Source organism: Lagopus muta, chromosome 4 (assembly GCF_023343835.1).
Source record: "Lagopus muta isolate bLagMut1 chromosome 4, bLagMut1 primary, whole genome shotgun sequence".
NCBI lineage: Eukaryota > Metazoa > Chordata > Aves > Galliformes > Phasianidae > Lagopus > Lagopus muta.
In genome coordinates this window covers 45,053,120-45,073,447 of record NC_064436.1, presented here as the reverse complement: position 1 = coordinate 45,073,447, position 20,328 = coordinate 45,053,120, and the positions used below count along the sequence as shown (strand labels likewise).

Sequence of the window (20,328 nt, the reverse complement as noted above, 5' to 3'; positions counted from 1 at the left end):
TGTTTGTGGAACAGCAATTAGACAGTAATACTTAAAAGTCTTAATGGAGTACATATTGATCTCAGTAACTTCATTTTTTTTTGTTTCTATTTCTTCAAATTTTCTCTTATGTTTTTCCCAATCCCAGAGGTAGAACTTACACAAGCACAGGACAGTGCCAGCCAATTGACACTTCCTTATCTGCTCTTGGCAGAATTTTTATTTCAATAAAAACTCTGGGGAATTAGTAAGAACATCTGGAAACCACGTCTTCTGTCAGGTTTGGGAACACACTAAAAAAAAACTAAGGCTCTCTACATGAAAAAAAACAAACAACAACAACAAAACCAAAACCCATAAATCTACCACTAGATTTTCCTGAAAAAAAAAAAAAAATTAAAAAAAAATCACCTGCATTCCTACGGAGATCATGGTAATACAAAAATTAAGCATCTAAGGTTGTTAAGATACCAAACCATAGGAATAGAAGATCCTCCTTCCATTAATGTAAATAAACCTTTCCCAAATATTTTCCCAAAATATTAACCCGAACTTAACCTGGATTGAAACCCATGTTACAACTAAATTCAGCAGATTCTTAGTTGCCTGTGGTATCTCAATCCTTAAACACCAGAAGAGAACAAAGCAAAACACCTGGTTAGCAAACCTGTGAAATGTTGTTCTGCAGGAACAATTTCCCATTACTTCCAAATTCTGTGAAAAGAAAACTTTATACTTCAAGTTACCTTGAGTAGATACAACAGTACATCAGAAAGACCCCAGCAACAAACTCGACTGACCAATGATCAGTAAGAGAGGTACTGTAAGCAGAAATACATGCTACTTAATATCATGAAGTGCCCACAACCCTGAGTTGAACAGCTGCTCCTGGCAGCTGTACGTGGCAGAAGTTTCTCAACAGAAGGATATGGAAAATGAAAGTTAGTTTTAGTTTCTGATAAAGTTAAAATATTACAAACTTTTAGCTTTTATTGAAAATTAAATATATTAGCAAAAGCAAGATTTAAGAAATATTTTACAAATCATTTACATACAAGAAAGCCAGTATCAGACATATTCACTAATATGCAAACCTTTAATTACAAAAAGTACTTAATGGCAGCATGATGCTTACCTTGCCACTGCAGTGTGCTCTACTATTGATATAAGGCATAGAACTCACATTTGCACCAACTTAAAGAGTTCAAATAAAACTTTAAGCTTTTAAATCCTGGATGCACAATCCCAAATACACACACACGCACACTCTAAAACTTCTCCTTAAAAGCTCTATAAACTAAGTGTGTGCTCTGGAAGAACAGCCAGCCTGAAAAGCCCAGTAGAAATGTAACTGGTACTAGAATTTAGTTTTCAGTTTTCTCTTTAACATGTACAGGCCTAGGTATGTAAACCATATTCACAGTTTAATTATTTTTAGACAGAAGTACCTTTTTTTTTTTTTTTTTTTTTTTTTTTGCATTTGATCCTTAAAATTGGCTCTCAGTTCAGCATACAGTTTGTAATGTCACCTGTTTTGTGATGCATACATTTACAAGATAACTTAAAAATCTGTGCCATATTCATGGTCAAGATAATTCAACAAGAAAAGTAATATCCAACAGTGATATTCAACACTATATTTCAAATATTTGTGCAAACAGCAAAAGAACAGTTGTATGAGGCAAACTTATTTGCAAAACCTTTAATACCTGTTCTATGTTGTAAACTCAGACTGTCAGCCTTAAGTCCTGCGCTTCCCACATCTTTAAAAAGTCAGTGGCTAAAATTATCAAGTCTCAAAAACATTCTCTTCTACATAGTGCAAATTGTAAAACAGATCATGTGAAAAACATATCTAGCTGGATTGACTTTGTGCAATCATCAGTGGTCTTCTCTCATAGTTGAAGAAAGTGTGCATTCAAAGAACCATATGGTTCAAGAAGCTGGGCAGGCGGGAAGGAGAGAGAAAAAGCAGTTCTGTTACACTTCTCAAACCAGTGCTAGATGTGCAAAGGCAGCAAAAATTCCAGCTGCTACTACAACCAGAACAGATTTACTTTTTAGGAAGACCCAGGCGGTTAGTCACTTGGACTGGTCCCTAGAAAAATATGTAAGTATATGTTGGATTTTTATCAGACGGTCTTTTAAAGACATCATAGACAGAACTGACAGCTGATATCTGGGGTCTACTGGGAGAACAGCTAGAAGCCACCAACACCAAGCAGGACCATTGGGCATTGCCTAAAAATAAGAGAAATGTCAGTTACTTATGAACAATGCTGACCAACACAATGAAGACATCAAAAGACAAACGAGTCAAAAACAAGCACTGGTTTGAATTTTGGTATCAACTAGAGTATTACAGATCTGTAAGATCAAGAGGGTTCCGAATTGATCTACTCTGATCACTCTTCACCACAGAAGTCTATAAATAAAGTGCACTTATGTTTGATAAAGCAATCGTTTTCAAGACAACACAGGCATCTCATCCTTCATTGCAGAAAAAAATTGCCAATTGTCTTTTGCTGCTCTCCATAAGAGAAGCAAGATGAAGATGAAGATGAAGTCCTGCTTCCTTTAAACTTGAGAAAAAAAGTATTTTCCTTTTAATGTTTAGCAGCTTTTTAACAACTGGATTTTGGTTTTCCTCACTTACTTTCCCCCAGTAAAAAAACAGGCACCCAAGATTTGATATGAAATGATGTCTCACCTGTATATTTTCCTCCCTGTCAGGCATTGGCCCGAAGTGCTGAAGAATTTGAGTGCGGAATTTGTTTCTTAAGTTTTGGAACCAACTGCAAGCCTGACTGTAAACAAAGTTGTGAAGCTCTCTCAGTTTCTTCAGCTCTCCTTCATCAACAACCTAGCAGAAGAACATTATGAAAACACCATTACAGATGAAGAAAATTGCCACAGTTTTTAAGCTAACATAACTAAACAGAGTTGAAATTAAATGTCTTTTTAAAGTTTTTGCACTCCCCTAAGCCATGGTTGCTACTGGCTGAATTGCAAAGAAATCCTCTGATACTTAAGAATTACAGCTTCACAAACTATTGCTCAAATAAAAAGCAAAATATTTCCTTCTTATTTAATAATAATAATAAAAAAAGCTATCTTCTCTGTCTTCCTTATACTGACATTGAATCCTCCACAGTTCAGTGGACCTAAAAATTTGACAGAGCCCTCAAAACAAATCAAGGAAAACTCTTAAGATATCAGCTAAAAGTAGAAGTACTTGGACAGCATTCTGAATACCTTAACATCTTCCAAATACTCGATGTCTGCAGTGCAATAACCATCTTTCATCCCTCTCCGTAAAACTCGAAATCTCTTTCCACCAACTGTATCAACAACAGACCGTCCATCAGGCAGAAAATGAACGTTCCTAATTTGCAGCATGCAACCATAATCTGCAAAACTAGAAAGGAGACTTAATCAGTAAAGTAATTACACAGTTCTATGATGACAATTGGCTTAATTTAAAAAGAAGACAGAAAAGAAGCTTACTATTAAGAATGTAAACCTACCCATTTTGAGAATCACTTATACACATCCCAAACTGTTTAGTCCCAGTTTCCATACTTCTGCGAATCATCAGTCGATATCTTGGCTCAAACACGTGTAGAGGGCAAGGCACAGTAGGATATGCCATAGTGCAAACAAACATTGGAACATTCTTGGTCAAGCTTCAAAAGAATGACAAAAGAAATACACGGCTTAAAACTAATTACTGAGCAATGCCAAGATATTTTTTTTATTACAGTATGTGTTTGAGGTCATAAAACACCTGTTACAAACTTCAGTAATCACCACGTTACAGTAACTTCCATAATCAGTAAGAACACAGTCACTGAACACTTATGTATTGATTTGAATACATAACAGCAGTGAGTTGAAACGTCTAGTCAGTGACTATAAAGTCCTATAGTTGTTATGTCAGTAAGAGTGTTTCTTGGTTTCTTCCTTTTTGCTTTAGTTGATGCCACAATAACTGCATAGTAACCAGCTCACCATTTAGATTAAGTTCAACAATGCATCCCAAGCTATGGTTTTTACACTTGCAATGTCTCACCAAGGCCTAGCAATTGAAAAAACTAAGCAGAATCTAGGAGTAATTATTAACGGGAACGTTTATCTAGAAATTCTTCCACTGGAAGTGTGTACCCCCAGGAGCTTTTCAGCACAGCTATGCTCTGTCCTTTCAGCCCCAGCTTGTACGGATAGCAGGGGATGCCACAACCCAGTTGTAAGACCTTGCACTTGGATCTACTGAACCTCATGAGGTTCAGCTGGGCCCACTGCTCAAGCCTGTCTCGGTCAAATACCATTCCGATACTAATTTCTCAGGTTTTCTAGGTAAAAGGTGTGAAGCTTACTTTGAGTGTTCAGCGTTTTCTTCAGCATGAATTCTTTTTCTCTCATACAGCTCATCAGACAAATATTTCATTATTAATTCCTCTAGTAGCTCTGTGATGCTGTATTTTCTGCTTGCAAGGTACTGTAAGCAAATTAAAACAAAACGTATCTTTACTGATATATTAATAGAAGAATTGAGTCACATCAGCTTTTTTTTTTTTTTAAGTATCATGCATGAAATATGTGACAAATGAGATTTATGTCCATGAAAACTTGAAGATATGAAGAGCTCTGAAACTCTTATATTTCTTAACCCCCACCATTAATATCTGAAAATTCTGTTTTAGTTCTTACAGTCCAACATCTCTGGTGTCTAATTCAGTACGTATTTCTACATTTAAATTTATTTTCCACATTACAAAGCCACACAAATATGGAAAGCGTATAGAAACCACAGAGAAGTCTTATTGAATAGTTATCAGTTTACTAATAATCAGGATTTAATTATATCATAAAGTAGGTGATCACAGAAACATAAAACCCTCTGAGACTCCAAGGCAAACCTAGTCAATTTGTATTGATATTTACCTCAAGTGTTTTCTTTCTAGGAGCAATCTACAATCTTAACTCCTTGCATTTTAAGAAGCCTTTACAATGATAAAATGTTTGTCTATCTGAGTTCTACTGATCAACAGTACCTCCTTCAAACTCTCCTTACAGAGTGGACACTGAGGAGCATAGTCTAAACACCGTTCCAAGCAACCTTTGCAAAACGTGTGTCCACAAGGTGTTGTCACTGGCTCAAAGAACAGCCTGAAACAAAGTTAGTAAAAATTAAGATACCGTGGCAAATTTGTGTCCTGCTTAATAAAGAAAACAAACAACTCAGCAATCAACCTTTTTAATTTTTTCCCCACTAATTATTATCTAAAGCAGAGAACATTAATCCCATGTCTCCTAATGCTCCCTTTTCTTCTATGAAGTTTGTTTCCATTCATCACTGCACTAGTTTTGTGCACTTTGGGATTAATCCACACACATCTCTATGCTCTGAATATTTAAACCTTCACTCCAATACAAGAAGATTCTGATCCTACTACATAGATATTCAAAATACACAAAATGAAGTAATTATTTAAAGAGGTATGTTGCTTTCAAAGCAGTTTTGCACACTATTAACATAACTATAGACAATCTAGCATATAGACTATGTTTTAAGATTTCTATTCTAGAACAGAAGACAACTCGATAAGAACTTATATCCATCAACTGCATCTAGTAGATTGTCATTCTGAAGTCATTTCCTTGATCTGAAATGCACAGGTAATCCTTCTAAGCATTAGATCTCCCAAATGAACAAATTAACTAGTTTTACTGGATGAAAAATCTTTCTAGTAGTGTACCACAGAAGATCCTCTCCTTTTTGAGCTACCAGCTGACACCACCAAATCTGACAGGCAACTTGACTACAATTATGATGTAAACATTTAAATAAGTATTTAAATACTGGGATATAGGAAAGGCTGAAAATGTCACTTTCTTAACTGATGTTAGAGCTCATCACAACCTATAAACACCTCAGTTAACATGTGACAAAGACATGAAGTCAAACACCTATAATGAAAATACTGAACCAATGAGAAAAATCTTACCTCATACATAAAGAGCACTCAAAATCTGATACATCAATCAAATTCCCTGGAACTGTTCCATAAGCCAGTTTCATGTCCCTGTTTGTATTTTCTGAAGAAAGACATAATAAAACACACCTTTCAAAGAAAGGCACAAGACAATAAATACTTTAGATTTTAAATTAAGTGATTACTTACCTCCTTGCTTTTTGTGTTTGTTTCTTCCATCTTCACACACAACTGTATCCTGCTCTGAAAATGAAAGCTTTCTTTTCAACAAAGCACCTTTTTCTTGGCCAGAGAGAAGAGGTTCAGAAGATACTCTCTTTAAGCCATCTTCCTTGGCAAGGGCTTTTGTTGAGTTAAGAGCATGGGCAGATTGTGCACGATTTAGGCTTCCAATCACAGGCTCCAGTACCTCTGATCTTCCTAAACTCTACATAAGACAAAAGAACTGTATATAAGAGATAACACACATATAAGAATATAAAATGTAAGCATGCAAAAATGCTAAATCCAAACTGATAGGCAGTTAGCTCATCAGTTAACTGGAAGAATTTGCTAAGTCAAGACAATTCTCAGATTTGCTTATCATTAACAATTAAAAAAATATTTATCTTAAAGAGAAGAAAAACTAAACTTCTTACTTTGAAGCTATACTAAAAAACAAATATAAAAATATTAATAACAATAATATCAAAAAGTACTTTTTGCTTTGGAACTAATGTAACATCTCAGTAGTTTTTAGTAAGTGGTTCACTTGAATGAGGTATATAATAATCCAAATGACAAGACACCGCTCCCAAATCATAATTCTTCTAATTTAACCAATTGCAGAGAGCCAGCATTTATGTTAGAGAATAAGCATGACAAATAAGGATATCAGGATGTCTGATACTGGCATATTAGCAAGTTTTAAGTATTAGAACAAATTATGATTTCTATTACCTGCTCAGGACAAAGTTGTAAATTGCAGTAAGGCTCAGTCATCTCAGAACCAAGCACAAAAGATTTATTTCGAGTATGTGGTGAACTCCAAGCAGATTCCTTCAAATTCTCTCCTAGCTTCTCTGGTGACAGTACATCATGCAATGTCTGGAAAACAAACAGCTAACTGTTCATAACAATGAAAGGAGGATCTGGATATAGTTTCATTATAAACCTACACACCAAAACCAACAATTCAACTTATATGAAGTTACTCCCCAAATACTTAAGAACAGTTAGGAATAAGCAGAAATCCATACATCTGTATAACTAAGCATAATTTATCTTGGAATCATTTCCACTAGAACTGGATGATCTCTATGAACATTTAGACATTATCAATTAAATATTATACAGCTTTTGCAATGCAGTTTGTATTATCAAGGAAAATGCATCTAGAAATTCTTCCACTAGAAGTAAGCAACTTCTTCAGAGTCAGACATTACCAATTCAATATCACAAACATTTTTCTGTGCAGGTTTTCATTACTGAAGAAAAGCTGCTGTCGTCTATGCATTAAATAATTCAATTTACCATATTCCAGTTACCATTCCCTTTGCAGTCACCTACAAGCAAATTCAGAAGCATAAATACTTTGAGGCATGTGCCCTCAAAACCCGTATGTTAGGACACTCCAACACAGCATGGTACATCTTGAAAGGAATTAAACCATCAACTCTACCCTCTCCGTATGCATGACAGATTTTTTGATGGTCAATTGTCTACCACAACAGGAACTTTACAAAGGAATCAAAACAGAGGTAGTAATCCAGTTTGATATATCAAATCACCTTTTCTACTTCTAGCTTGGCTGGAAGAAAATCCTCATCAAGGGCTAAGCACTGTAGAAACAGTTGTAAGGCATCGCCTACAAAGCCAGAGTCGTGCAGCACTTTTCCTTTGCGGAAGTAGACCTGAGAAACAGAAAACACGTTTACACTTCTGATGAACATAGCTGTAGTATTCACCTTACAGGCCTTACAGCAGAGTCAGAACAGGAACCCTCAATGACAAAGGAATGCACCTCTTCAGCAATCTTCAGCCATACACGGGATATCTGATACACACATATCTTGCCTAGCATAAGTCCCCTACACTGAAAATAACTATGGCATAGGCTGGTGTTCATCTCCTTCCAGTTAATTTGCTCTGGCTTAGATAAAAGCCAGACTTTAAAACAGACTTAAAATCCTGACTAGTGCTGAATTCACCACACAAGGCCTTAATTTCACTATTCTGTGAGGTTTTGAAAATGGAGAAGAGGGAAATACAACGAAAATTATTACATATTCTTCTGAAACAGCTTTCACTGGACACCTTTTTTGCTGTTTTGTCGGAAGTCTTACAGCTTTAACCTACATGAAAAGACAATCCCCACAACCCCCCATTGCTTACATCTATCTTAATATAGATTCCTAAACCAAAACAATCAAGTTTTGGAATTGCTTCCTCCAACCATATTTTATTCCTAAACACTAAATAAAAAAATGCTTACTATTTTTTATATAGGGTAGAAGGGAAAGAAAGAGATGAGACTACTGAATGTTGGTGAACTTACAAAAATACAATGTTGGACCCAACTCATATGAATTAAAGAAGTTGTGTTTGCAGTAATATAAACAGAAGCTCAATTAAAAAAAAAAATCTAAACTAGATTTTGGATAATGGGCAAGAAAACTGAACCCGAAAAAGAAAAGCAAACAAGCAAAACACTGAATGCAGTTTCTATAGACTGCCAATATGAAACAGTAATCTTAAACAAGGCTGTCAGATGAGGGCGTGCATCTTCTCTGATGGATTTGGGCAGTTTCATTAAGAAGGAAAGCACGCTAATCCTCCTCTTACAGTTACTTCATCTCCTTACACAGATAATAATTTTAATCTATCAAACCAAGCTCAGTTAAATGAAGTCTGAGAAAGAAAGAAAGGCACAATGCTCTCTGAATTTGCAGCAGCCATGAAATTGCTCAACACAGGAGAAAACCAGACCGAAGCAGTTATCTGTCCCTGCGCAGCAAAAAATTGCTGCTCCTGCTGTGCTGAGTTCAGATGCTGCTGCAATAAGCAATATTTAAGTAGTAACATTTCCGAAGGCCAATGACTCTCCAGTTGCCTGCACTGTTTGCAGAATTCAGCTTCCAACGAGTTTGTCTGTGCTTTTCAAAGAAAAACTTTCCCAGCTCAAACAGCAAGTTTTCTTCACCAAACAAAAGAAGGCAACTGTAAGAAGTTACATCACCACAAACTATCCCAACTCCAAATACCGAAGCCAGTAACGAAGGCCCTAAACAAACACTTTTTTCTTTTTTTTTTGGTTTTTTTTTGTTTGTTTTTTTTTTTAAACTCTGGTAGCAATTGCAAAACAAAACTGTGTTGTCCTATTAGTATTTTTTTTTCCTAATCAGTGAGACTCAAAAAAACCTGAGAAATGTTGACTCAACGTAGAGCCAAAAATCCTAATCTGCACTGGCAACAACGCTCACTCATCTGACATGATATTCAAAGAACAAACAGCGCTTAAAACGCTCTCAATTTTGGGAAATACAGTTAAAGTATAAAAACTTCAGGGAAATGCAGAGCTTTAAAAGGAGTAACTTTTATATAGTGTGAGAAATTTCAAATCTCAGTTACATCAATGAGCCAAACACCTATGGCTCAGAAATTCTGCTCTGAAGCAGTTAAAGCCGGCTGCATGATTCCAGCCAGCCACCCACTCAAATAACATTCAGCTGAATTTAAGATCGTAAATATTTTAAAACTTTTCTTAAGAGAACTGATAAACGCACTGTTCCTAAAAAAAGAAATAAGCGCTAACAAGCAACTGTAAACAGCACGAAAGTCCTTCGTAGTACTTCTCAACAAATCAGTTCTGCTCCACATCACCCTTCATCCAGCATCGCTATCACGTGTTGCGATGGGAAATAAAAGCACCTGAAGTTGTTGATGAAACCTGAATCAACAGTTCCAATTTACAATGCTGACCAGTTGCCTGTCTCATGTATAAGTATCTATTTTAAGAAACTTTTGAGTACTTTGCACGTACTTACAAAGAAAAACAAGAAAACCAAGTGTTTAAAGCAGCTTGCTTCATTTGATGAAAAGATCATGCAAAATACCTTATGCTTGCAGATAAACATAGATTTTGAAAAATTAGGAGTTCAAATCAACTTACCTCTGGCCAATTTGGCATTTTAGAAATAACAAAGTTCAGATCTTCTATGGCTGTTTTATACTCTTGGAGGCCAGCGTATGACTCAGCCCTGTAGATTCTTAGCATCAAGTTACTGGAATCTGAAGACAAAATTAAACAACAACCTTAATAATTTGGAATGTTGTAATTTTTTAATTAGAAGTTTTATAGTGATATGTCAAAGCCGTACTGTACAAAAATATTTACTATGCTCTTCTGTACTGCATCTTATAACAACTGAGGTACCTCCTTCCTGCCTTTTCACCAGTATTTGGATTTAAAAAAAAAGTGGCAATACTTCCAAGCTTATGTCTTCCAAGATTAACTTTTGAACCCTTTTATATTTTAAAAGATTTAGCACCAAAGCTGACAAAGTAAAGTATTGCTCAATACTGCTGTGACAACAGAAGTAGAGAACAGAGCTGATTTTAGTTTTATGGTACAAACACAAATCTGTCATTTTTCAAGCACAGTGAATCTCAAGTATTAAAAAGTCTAAGTATTAGAAAGCCTCCTTTCAAACATTTGACTTTTTATTGAGACTGTCCTTTGTTCTGACAATGCCCAGCCCCTGCCAGCGATAGCTACAGACAGCGTTAGCACCTGATGATTTATCAGAGATAGTCTATACCCCTACACGGACTGAAAAGATAGCCAACACCAGAAAACCACTGCTGCCAGCTGGCAACCTGCTCTAAGTAGTTGTGCTAGAATCACCTCCACAGAGGAAAAACATTCATGTGTGTTCTTTGAAGACAAATTCTCATGTCCCAAATGCAGCACTTTGGACTTTCTGCACAGGAATCTTGAAATAGGAAATCTCTATGTCATTTAAACCATGACTTTCATAACACAGCAAACTGCACACCTGTGCTTTTCACCAAAATAAGTTAAACATTAATGTAATGTAAACAACACTCAAATTAAGTTCTGTAAGCTTGTTTGAACAAGATTCCCTTGGAGGGATGCAGAGGAATCATTTCAATTCTATATTCTGTCTTAAGTATACCCTAAATGCCTAGTTTAAGTTCCTGTAATTTCCAATGCTAGATTGTTTTACACATAAGTCTGCTTTAGCAGCAAGCCAGACCAGTCACTGAACCAAAGTATTTTAACATACTGTTTTATATTTAGATATCACAGGTAAAAGACTTTAATAAAAAAGAAATGGTAAGTAAATAAAAACTGCCAACAGATTCCATGGATGAAAACGAAGCGTGCAATTCAGCTATAGTTCAGTTTCCCTTAAAATACATATACTCCTTAATCTGTTTCTATGTTTCAGACAGTTAACAGAAATCGGTGAAAATTGTTTAATTTCACACGTAACCCTGCAGATGTAAGAACACTGATGCCTGCTTTCTTGTGGCTTTGTGACTATTGTAACCTCCTGAGGCAGGAGCTCAGTTCTTTTCTATTGCATTTGACTTTTTGGTGTCCAGCAGAGTCAATATTGACCTAAATTCCTTTCTTCAGAGGCAGCAGTGAGTGGGAATCTTTGTTCTGTAATAAACTAGCAGCCTGTTCGCACTTGATCAGAACGATTTCATCTTTTTCAGACTTTCAAGTGTAGAAGATGATCTCAGGAGTCCCAAATCTCAGGAAGATGGGGTTAGGGGTAGTCTGAAGATAAAAATGTAAGTCAAATCTAGAGCTGGTGGATAGTTTTTTCTTTATCAAAGAGAAAAGCACTGAACTGCTACAAAATTAAGGTCTAAATCAAGGAGTTTAACTAGATCTCAACTCTGCTGCTACACAAAAACTGCCAATGAATCACAGAATATCCCAAGTTGGAAGGAACCCATGTAGATCAAGTCCAACACCTGGCTCCACAGAGGACCATCCAAAAATTAAACCCTATGTCTGAGAGTGTTTTAAAATGAGAATTTAATTCCTAGGCTTTGTATTGTGGAAAAAAAAAAGTTTTACAACATTGCAGAATGCATTTTGATGCTTGCCACTTAACAAGATGACATAAAACTATATGGACTACTTCAAAAGTAATGCCTATTGATTTCCATGGAAGCTACAATACAACAAGTACCATTACACTATGTAACAAATTCTCAGCTGCAGAACACTATTTTTTTTTGACACAGTCACCACCATCAGCTATGCATTTACCAGCGCCAAACAAGAGCCTGTATGCTGTGCTCTTAAAAATCTGCATGGCCATCCAGAATGGGGGTTTATCTTTCATGTTGCTGATGTCATTGCTGAAATGCACCACCTACTGCCTCACTGTGCTGACATCCAATGTTTGGTCTCTATAAACATCCAGAAAGCTCCATCATCTGTTGCATGGCAACAAAATGTAATCGAATATTGGTGGGATGGTTCAACCTCTACTGCCATATCATCATCTGCCTCTGACATCATGGACCAACATAGTAAAATAGGAGGCATTACTTTTGGAGCAGCCCTCATATTTCAATTCCTTATATCAGATATTAAACAAAACCAGAAATAGTTTGTTTGAACAGTCAATTTTAACAGCCCAGTATATTAAATAGAGTCCACTCACTCCTAGCACATCAATACAAATTACCGCAATTAAAAACAAAAAGGTACTGAATATCTTCAGTGCAGAAATGTGTGCACCATATATTACTGCACACAAATAGAAAACTGTACAAAAGTTTACACACAAAAAACACCAGGTAAGCATTCATTTCTTTACTCTCAAAGCATCTGCGTCTGCCTACTGTCAGCATGAGAATATCATAAATGGATTGCTTCTGGTCTGCTCCTACATGATTTTCACCTGGTTCCTAGCTTCAGTTGGTAAAAGAAGCACTCTGCACCAGTGTTCAAAAGAACTGCAGGACACAGTATTTATGAATGCAGTACAACAGGGTCAATTCCAATGGTCGAGGGTGCAAACACCTGAGAAGAGGCTGAGCTCACTGATGTTGTTTAATGAGGAAACATCGGAGGCAGCAGAAGAACCCAAGAGCCTCCTGAAATCCCAGAAGAGGCTGCCTAGATCACAGAACCTGACATGCACAGCAGGAAAAGCAAGTGACAATGCCTTATAAACCAGAACAATGGTAGTTCTGCCTTTATGTAAACAGAAAATGTTTCACTACGATGGTAATTAACCGTTCAACAGGTCGTCCTGACAGCAGCGGAATCTTCGCCCTGGTGGCGCTTTCATGGTCCAACAGTACAAAGCCTCCAGCAAACTGCTCTAATTCAGCGCCTGCCCTTTGAACACAGAGTTGGTCAACAGACCTCCTAAGGCTCTTCCAGCAGGAACAGGTTTGTGACTGTACAACCTCTGGTGAGAGAGCTGGTGTGTTGGGATTAAAGCCTTCCTTTACATAAGGTAATTCCTTCCAACGCCTGCACAGCACACGTTATCTATGTGAATGTTACCATTCCTCTCGTGTTTCTCAAAAGTAACTTCTTTCTCGTTTCAACAAATTTCCTTATGACCTATGTAAGTCAACACTGTACTTCAGAACACGCCACACACGCACACACAAAAAAAAAAAAAAAGAAGAAAGAAAAAGAAAAGAACCTCTTCCAACACTTCCAATAGGAAATGGGACCTGTGGGGCTGTCGAAGCCCTAAAAACCCACAGATGCACAAAACCAACACAGCGGGTCGCTGTGCCAGCACCACCCAGGTGTGCCCACCCCCGGGCCGAGCCCCGCAGGGTGCACGAAGCCACGGCCGTACCGCGGTCCGCCTGGCGGTCCCGCCCGCCCCCCGCAGCCTCGCCCGGCACCAGACGGGGCGCGGCTCCGCCCGCCATGATGTCACCGCCATTACACAACCTGTCCCCGCCGTGCCTCGCGCTTATGCAACCGGGCCCGGCCCTCCGGAGCCGAGCGGTGACACTGGAAATGGGTCTCCGTCAGGAAACGGGGTTACGCGCGGTAACGCGGGCGCGGCCGCCACGGAACGCACCGGTCAGCGCGGCGGGAAGGAGGCACCGGAGCGCACCTCAGCCCACGGGGAGGCTCCCTGGGTCCCAGCGACAAACTTGGAAAACTTCAGAGCGCTGAGACACAGCGCGCCGAGCGCATCCTTCCCCGTCCCTCCCTCAGGAGACGGGACGCTGCCTCCCCACCTCCGCACCCGGCTCACCTGCCCGCAGCGCCTGCCCGGCGGCGCCCAGCGCCTCTCGGAAGCGGCCCTGCGCCAGCAGTTCCTCCAGGCGCCCGCCGGTCCGCGCACGCTCGCACTCCCTCGGGAACCACTTCTCGGCCAGCTGGCTGAGCACCACGCTGGTGCGCAGCGGGGTGGCGGCCGCGCCGGTGCCCCCCGCCGGCAGCAGCCGGTCTCGACAGCGGCGGCAGCGGGCCCGCAGCTCTCTCCGCAGACAGCGGCGGCAGTAGGTGTGCCCGCACGGGACGGTCACCGGCTCGCTCAGGAAGCGCCCGCAGCCGCAGCACCGCAGCGGGCCCTCGGCCGCGCCTTCGGCGCCGCGCTCCCGGCCGCGGCCCGGCCCCTGCCGCAGGCGGTAGTTGAGCACCAGGCACTCCACCAGGGTCCCGAAGCGCCGCGGGCCGGCGAGCGGTCCGAGGCACAACGACGCCAGGGAGGAGCCCGCCGCTTCCTTCAGGCGGCCCCTCCGCTCTCCGTCCGCCTCCTCGCCGAGCCGCCCGCCGCCTCCCGGCTCCGGCGACGCGTCCGAGCCCACGGTCACAGGAGAGAACGCCATCGGCTGCCGGCTCGGCCGAGGGGGGTGTGGCGCTGCCGCTCCGGCCGCCGGGCCCGGCGCTGCGCAAGGCGCCCAGGCACTGGCAGCGCGGGGCGGGGGAGGAAGCGAGGCACCCTCCGTGCGGGGCGGGGGGCGTGTCACGTGCGCGCCTCCGCGCGCGCGACCCGGAGCAGAAGGGGGTGCAGATACGTGTGCGCTCCCCCCGCCCCACCCCGCTCCCACCCCTTTCAAACGTCTCCACGCGCCCTCGCCCCGCCGCTTACATAAAGAACCGCGTCAGCTGATAGCCGGGCCGGCTCGCCATTGGTGTACGCTCCAGGGGCGGGAGCGAGGCGGTTACAAAACGCCGCGCCGCGCGCGCGTTCCGTAACAGGGTGGGAGGGGCGGGGTTGGCGCCGGGCGGACTGGGTGTGAGTCAAGCGGGGGGCGGGCTGGCTGGCGTGGGTGGGCGCGTGCGGCCGTTAGGGAGCGAGCGTTGGGTAAAGCCCTGCTCTGTCTTGGAGGGGAGCGGGACGTAGGGGAAAAGGGGACGGCTGCGGGGAAAGGGGTTGGTCCTGCGGCTTCGGATTGTGGCTCTTGTAGGTGCTGCAGCTCCTCGGAGCGTCTCTAGCTCCGGTGGGGGTCACGCGTTAGGAGTGCTGCCGGGGGCGGTGCGAGGCGGTGCAGCCGATTTTCTCGAACGTTTTTTGTTCGCTGTGTATCGTGCTTGTAGGATGGCGGCTGATGCAGTCGCTGGTCAGATAATGCCGTAACTGCCGGTTGTTGCAGAGAATCTCCAGTTTTCCGGGAGCATAAAATAGCGAGCCTAGCGCTTTTGGGAAGCCCCTGATCTCTGTCTAAAGCGTAACCGCAGCCCGCTTTGATGGGGGGATGTTTTGGGTTTCTACGTGTTTGTTAAGCCTCTAAAGAAAGCATGGAGTCCATGGCGTGACATCCGGCTGTGCTGTCGGAACTCGTTCCCTCTCAAGCCTATCCTTTGCGTTTACAGTGCCTTTCTGCTTCCTGAAGTCAAATATGAGAGATGCTGTGGGACTTGAAATATCAAGGGAGAACGTTGGACAGCTTTTAAATGTGGAGAGATAGCAGTCTTAAAATGATTGTTCATGAAAATAGTCAACATGAGTTAGGAAGTGACAGCCTCAGAAAAGATTGAAGTAAAAGGTGCTTGGAGTGTGGACTTGAATGGTGGTGGGATAAGGTGGAGTGGTTTGAATCACCATGGATAGTTGCAGTGGTTCTGGGTTTTTTTTTAAGCTTATGAGGAAATACGAGGACAAAGTTTCAAGGGAACTAGCAGAGATTTCAAACAAAACTCTTTAGGAAATAGGGTGAATTGGCATCAAAGAGAGCAATACTTTTTCATTTCAGATTAGATTACCCATGGAAACAGAAAAACAGGGCAACATTCAGGGGGTTGTGGACATTCATTGAAATGCTAGAGTTAGGATGAGAATAAAGTAGAAATAAAAACCCTTTTTCACCATTTCCAATGAATCTTTTGAAAGTTCACATGTTAACATACTGGTCATTTGAACAGTATTATCAGCTCAAATCCTCTTTTTTAAAAATTTTTTTAATTCCCAGATTACAAGAATAAAATAGACCTTTGCTAACCGGGGTGTCTTAGGGCAGAAGAACACAGCTTTATCCACCAGTCCGCCACTTCAAACCAATTAGAAACGGAGAGAGACGAGAGTTTGGATTGGATGGATGAATGGGTTGATAGGGAGCCTGACACTATCCTGCTCCCACCAGTTTTAGAAATCTATCTTTAGTGTCTTCCTTCACAGCTTATTCTTTGTGTGAGTATACTTACTGTCACTGTAAGCCTTTACTGTCTGCTCATGTTTGTGACACATTCTGCTCTACATTCGTAGCTGTCCTCATTTCTCTTGGAAATTCAGGACTTCATGCATCCAAAAAACATTGTCTAGATTTAGATAGAAAAAGTGTTTTTCTTGTTCTGTGTGATTGCAGAAAGACACTGAAGCATTTCACTAAAGACCTCAAATATGTTGTTAAATACATCAGCAGTATGTTGCAGGTAGGGAAGCCTCTGGATAACAGATAATTTTGGATCATGGCGCATTAGGGTTGGGCTCAAGATGTGTTGAAAGAAGTTCATAGTAAAGAATCTCTTACATAAAATCAATCACTTCCTTGTCAGGAAATTCCCAGGACACGGATCTCTGGAATGTGGCACATTACTTGAGGACAAATTTGCCTGTATGTTCACCTTGTCCTAATTTTTAGATGCACATTTTTTTTATCACTCTTGGAAGCAGGATTCTAGGCCTTGTTAAACCATGCTGTTATCCAGAGTGTTTGTGCTTACATATTTAAGTTACATTTGTTCCTTCAAGCCTAGTTTTAGTTGCAGTATTCTATCACTGGCATGCCTAAGAAAAAAACTCAGTTTTCTCATATTTCACTGTGTTACTATCTGAATATGATGGTTACGTAAGAAGGGAATAAAAGACCTGCAGCTTTTTACTAGATTAGATAACACACACAGTTCCACCAACACTTGATTATAAATAACACATGCGAGGTTTTTTTTTCTTCCTACCGTAGGATGAGATAAATAATACTTTCAGACAACAACACATATCTGTGCAGTTGCACAGTTTGTGTGGGCTGTTCTAAGAAGGACTCCAGGGATTGTCCTTCCCCTGCCTTCTGTAGAGCAGAATTTTACAACTGTTTGTGTAAGTCTTGGTTGCCCTCATTCAGCAGGGTGCCTACAAAATGTTAAGCCTTCAGTATAGTGAGGTAGAAGTACATTGCTTATGATTTTAAGCTATTGATTTGATGTTTCTGTAAGCAATTGTACACGTAGCGTGTGCAGCCTGATTAAATACAAGATGACCATAAGAGTGTTTTGTCTTTATGCCTCTTGTAAATTATATAAAATTATCTTGATTTAAGGTTTTCAGAAATAAACAGCACTGTAAATAAAATGAAGCAAAACCAATGCAGGCTGAGAGAACAGGCAGTAGCAGGCAGTGGACCTGAAGCTTAATGCCTGGAAGTCTGGAGCTGTGTCTGACAGTCTCTCTTGATGTATATCCCAAGAAAAAAGTAGTTAATCCAAGGAAAGTTGCTCTATCTCATGAGAAATGTGGTAATTGCTTTCCAGCTACTTTGCCTCCATTTCTTTAAAGGTAAAGTTACCTATCCAGCTGTTGTAAATTTTGCTAGGGTATGTAGAACAAAATAAATCTAGTTGGAGATTCAGTTAGGTAATATAATGTTCATACTTTTTTAATTTTTAAATGTTACTGTTCCTAAGAGTGAATTGTTCTGCTAAGAAACTATTAATACTTTTTCTTAAAAAAAAAAAAAGAAAGAAAGAAAAAAAAAAGAAGCAAATATGAGAGAGTATATCAAACTGTACTTAGAAAAATCTTGAACTTCTGAAGACCTCAGTGATCTTTGAATCACTTCAGATGTGGCTAAGGAATAAGGAATAATGAATCCTTAGATGCAACTGAGTTTTGAGTTTGTTGTTGCTTGGTAGACTTTTTGGAGCTTTAATAAGGTAGCAGAATAATAAGGCAGAATTCTAAGTGCAAAAATGCTCAGCATTTCTGCAGTAAAGCAAGTACTGACCTCTCTGCAGTACAGCCTTTAGCAGAAGTACTTTTTAAACTCTTTTTTTAGGCATGAGCTGCAACAAAGTTGCTTTTCCAGCTTGGCCTTCAATGTTCAGGTAAGCTTATCAGATCTAGACAGCTACAGCTATCTCTGGCATTTTTGTGCAGTACTGCAGCGTGGGTTTTTCAAGAAATTCTCTCTTCTAACTAACTTCTGAAATAGGGCACTCAAAGTTATTTAATTACACTTACTAAGTATGATAGCACTATTGAATAGAAAAAAAAGCCACTACAGATGGGATAAATGGTTAACTACGTTAGGTAAGGATCCCATGAAAAATAGAAAGAAGGCAAAGTATAACAGAGCTGAAAATACCAGCAAAAGACATATACAGATGAGCAAAGAGGGAGTTTATTGGTGAGATCCAGTAAAGGACTTGCATACCTAAAGCAAGCTTTAAGAGGAATTTAAGTACTGAGGTTCTAAAAAAGAGATCTAAGAAATCTCACACAGCTGCTGCCTAACTGGGAAGATGCCTGAAGTCAGAAAACTTTTTAATTTATATCCCTAGAGTGGCTAGGGTTTTATTTCTGCAGCAGCTGGAACTGCTGCAGAACTTCTCTGCACTTACTCTTAAACCAGAACAGTCTTCAACTGAGTTGTCAAAGTGACTCTACTTTGTCAGTATTTTCAGGCCCCACCAAACACGCTGTTGTATTCAGAGATTCTTAAAGTTAGGTGTATGTGCTTGCTTTTCACATTTACGTGAAGGATGGTGAGATGGAGTAACTTTTTATTTAACAATCTATCTTCAGTTACGTATCTGAGCTGCAAGATTCAGTTTGGTTCTATCTAGGAGTTTTCAAACTTGTCTCATCTCTCCAAGTAATTTATCCTAAAGTGTGACAGCATGAATTTAAATTGTCTTGGGAGCATGAATTAGAGATGAGGATGTCATTTCCTGCTGAATGCCCTATTCTTTGGGATAAATCTCACACTTTATTTCTGTCCCTATAGACTTTGAATCCTTTTCTTCTCAGTGGCACAGCTTTAACAGGATCAGAGCAGAGTCATCTTTGTTTTTAATATCCTATTTCTTGTTGAGTAGAATCACTTTTCTTTATTTAAAGAAAATATTTATCGATTTAAATCTTTTTGATTTAATGAGGGCCTGCAATGGCAATGGGTTGCTCTATGAGAGGTGTTTTTCTTCCTTCTGTTACCACGGCCATGATTTAACAGAATGGTAGTTGGATCCTACAGATAGAGAGGACTGTGGAGAGGACACATCAGTGAAAATTTAAAAAAAATTAAAAAAAAAATTGGAATTGCATAATTTTTGTGTCCAGATAACTCATTCCTTTAGTGGTGCTGGGATTAAATGTATTCCCATCAAAAATGATAGTCATCACACTTACCTATTGATATGGGTGTGTATGTGTATGTTTTTATATATGCTAGCATCAATTGCTGTTGATGAGCAAGATGCAGTAATCTGATCTGATGATTATATTTTGGAGTTGTGAAAATACAGTGGCTGCCTTGAAGACACCAATTTGAATTGCTTGTTGCCCTGTTCTTGTGTTCATTTTTCCCCCATGGTGCGATATCCAGCATAGACCTATAAAGATACGCATTTCAAAAGATAGCAGAATTTTTCTACACTTGCAGGACAATACAATTCTAAATGTGATCAATAAGTTTTTATTTTAGGCTTCTCTGGTTTGAAAACCTTGTTTAGCTCCATGTATGATACAAGTAATGTTTGTCTTCTCTTTAGGAAGAGATTCCTTGGACTGATTGGACTTCTTCCTTCTGCTATTTTGCCTGGTAGGAGATTCACTTAATAGATTAGTAAAATAGCTAAATTTGAAGTGGAAAAGCTTGTTTTTGCTGCTATCAATATAGATTGACA

General features: G+C 40.0%; 2 protein-coding genes across 18 annotated transcripts in view; one reads left to right on the top strand and one right to left on the bottom strand.

The window, feature by feature from the left end:
- Window positions 1-938: 938 nt before the first annotated feature.
- LONRF1 (LON peptidase N-terminal domain and ring finger 1) lies at window positions 939-14,963 on the bottom strand. Its single transcript, XM_048943011.1, has 12 exons — window positions 14,240-14,963; window positions 10,126-10,244; window positions 7,745-7,867; window positions 6,915-7,061; window positions 6,165-6,402; window positions 5,988-6,078; window positions 5,034-5,148; window positions 4,356-4,477; window positions 3,507-3,665; window positions 3,235-3,397; window positions 2,690-2,842; window positions 939-2,220 (listed from the first exon to the last, which is right to left on the bottom strand). Exons 1-12 carry the CDS (start codon window positions 14,814-14,816, stop codon window positions 2,062-2,064), a joined length of 2,166 nt encoding a protein of 721 aa, XP_048798968.1. The 5' UTR covers window positions 14,817-14,963; the 3' UTR covers window positions 939-2,061.
- A 139-nt stretch (window positions 14,964-15,102) lies between these two features.
- The window catches only part of TRMT9B (tRNA methyltransferase 9B (putative)), a 107,781-nt gene continuing 102,555 nt past the window's right edge, over window positions 15,103-20,328 (top strand). For 2 of the 17 annotated variants that reach the window (XR_007376699.1, XM_048943022.1), the window contains exons 1-2: window positions 15,302-16,618; window positions 20,194-20,243. The gene's annotated coding sequence lies outside the window, so the exon portion shown is untranslated. The other 15 variants (XM_048943023.1, XM_048943020.1, XR_007376697.1 and 12 more) reach the window with 15 other exon arrangements.

Coding starts and splice junctions, on each gene's coding strand:
- LONRF1 (XM_048943011.1), bottom strand. CDS start 14,816: ATGGCGTTCTCTCCTGTGACCGTGGGCTCGGACGCGTCGCCGGAGCCG. Junction 3,666..4,355: donor GAAAACGCTGAACACTCAAA/GTAAGCTTCACA, acceptor ATTCTTTTGAAG/CTTGACCAAGAATGTTCCAA. Junction 2,843..3,234: donor AGTATTTGGAAGATGTTAAG/GTATTCAGAATG, acceptor TTCTTCTGCTAG/GTTGTTGATGAAGGAGAGCT.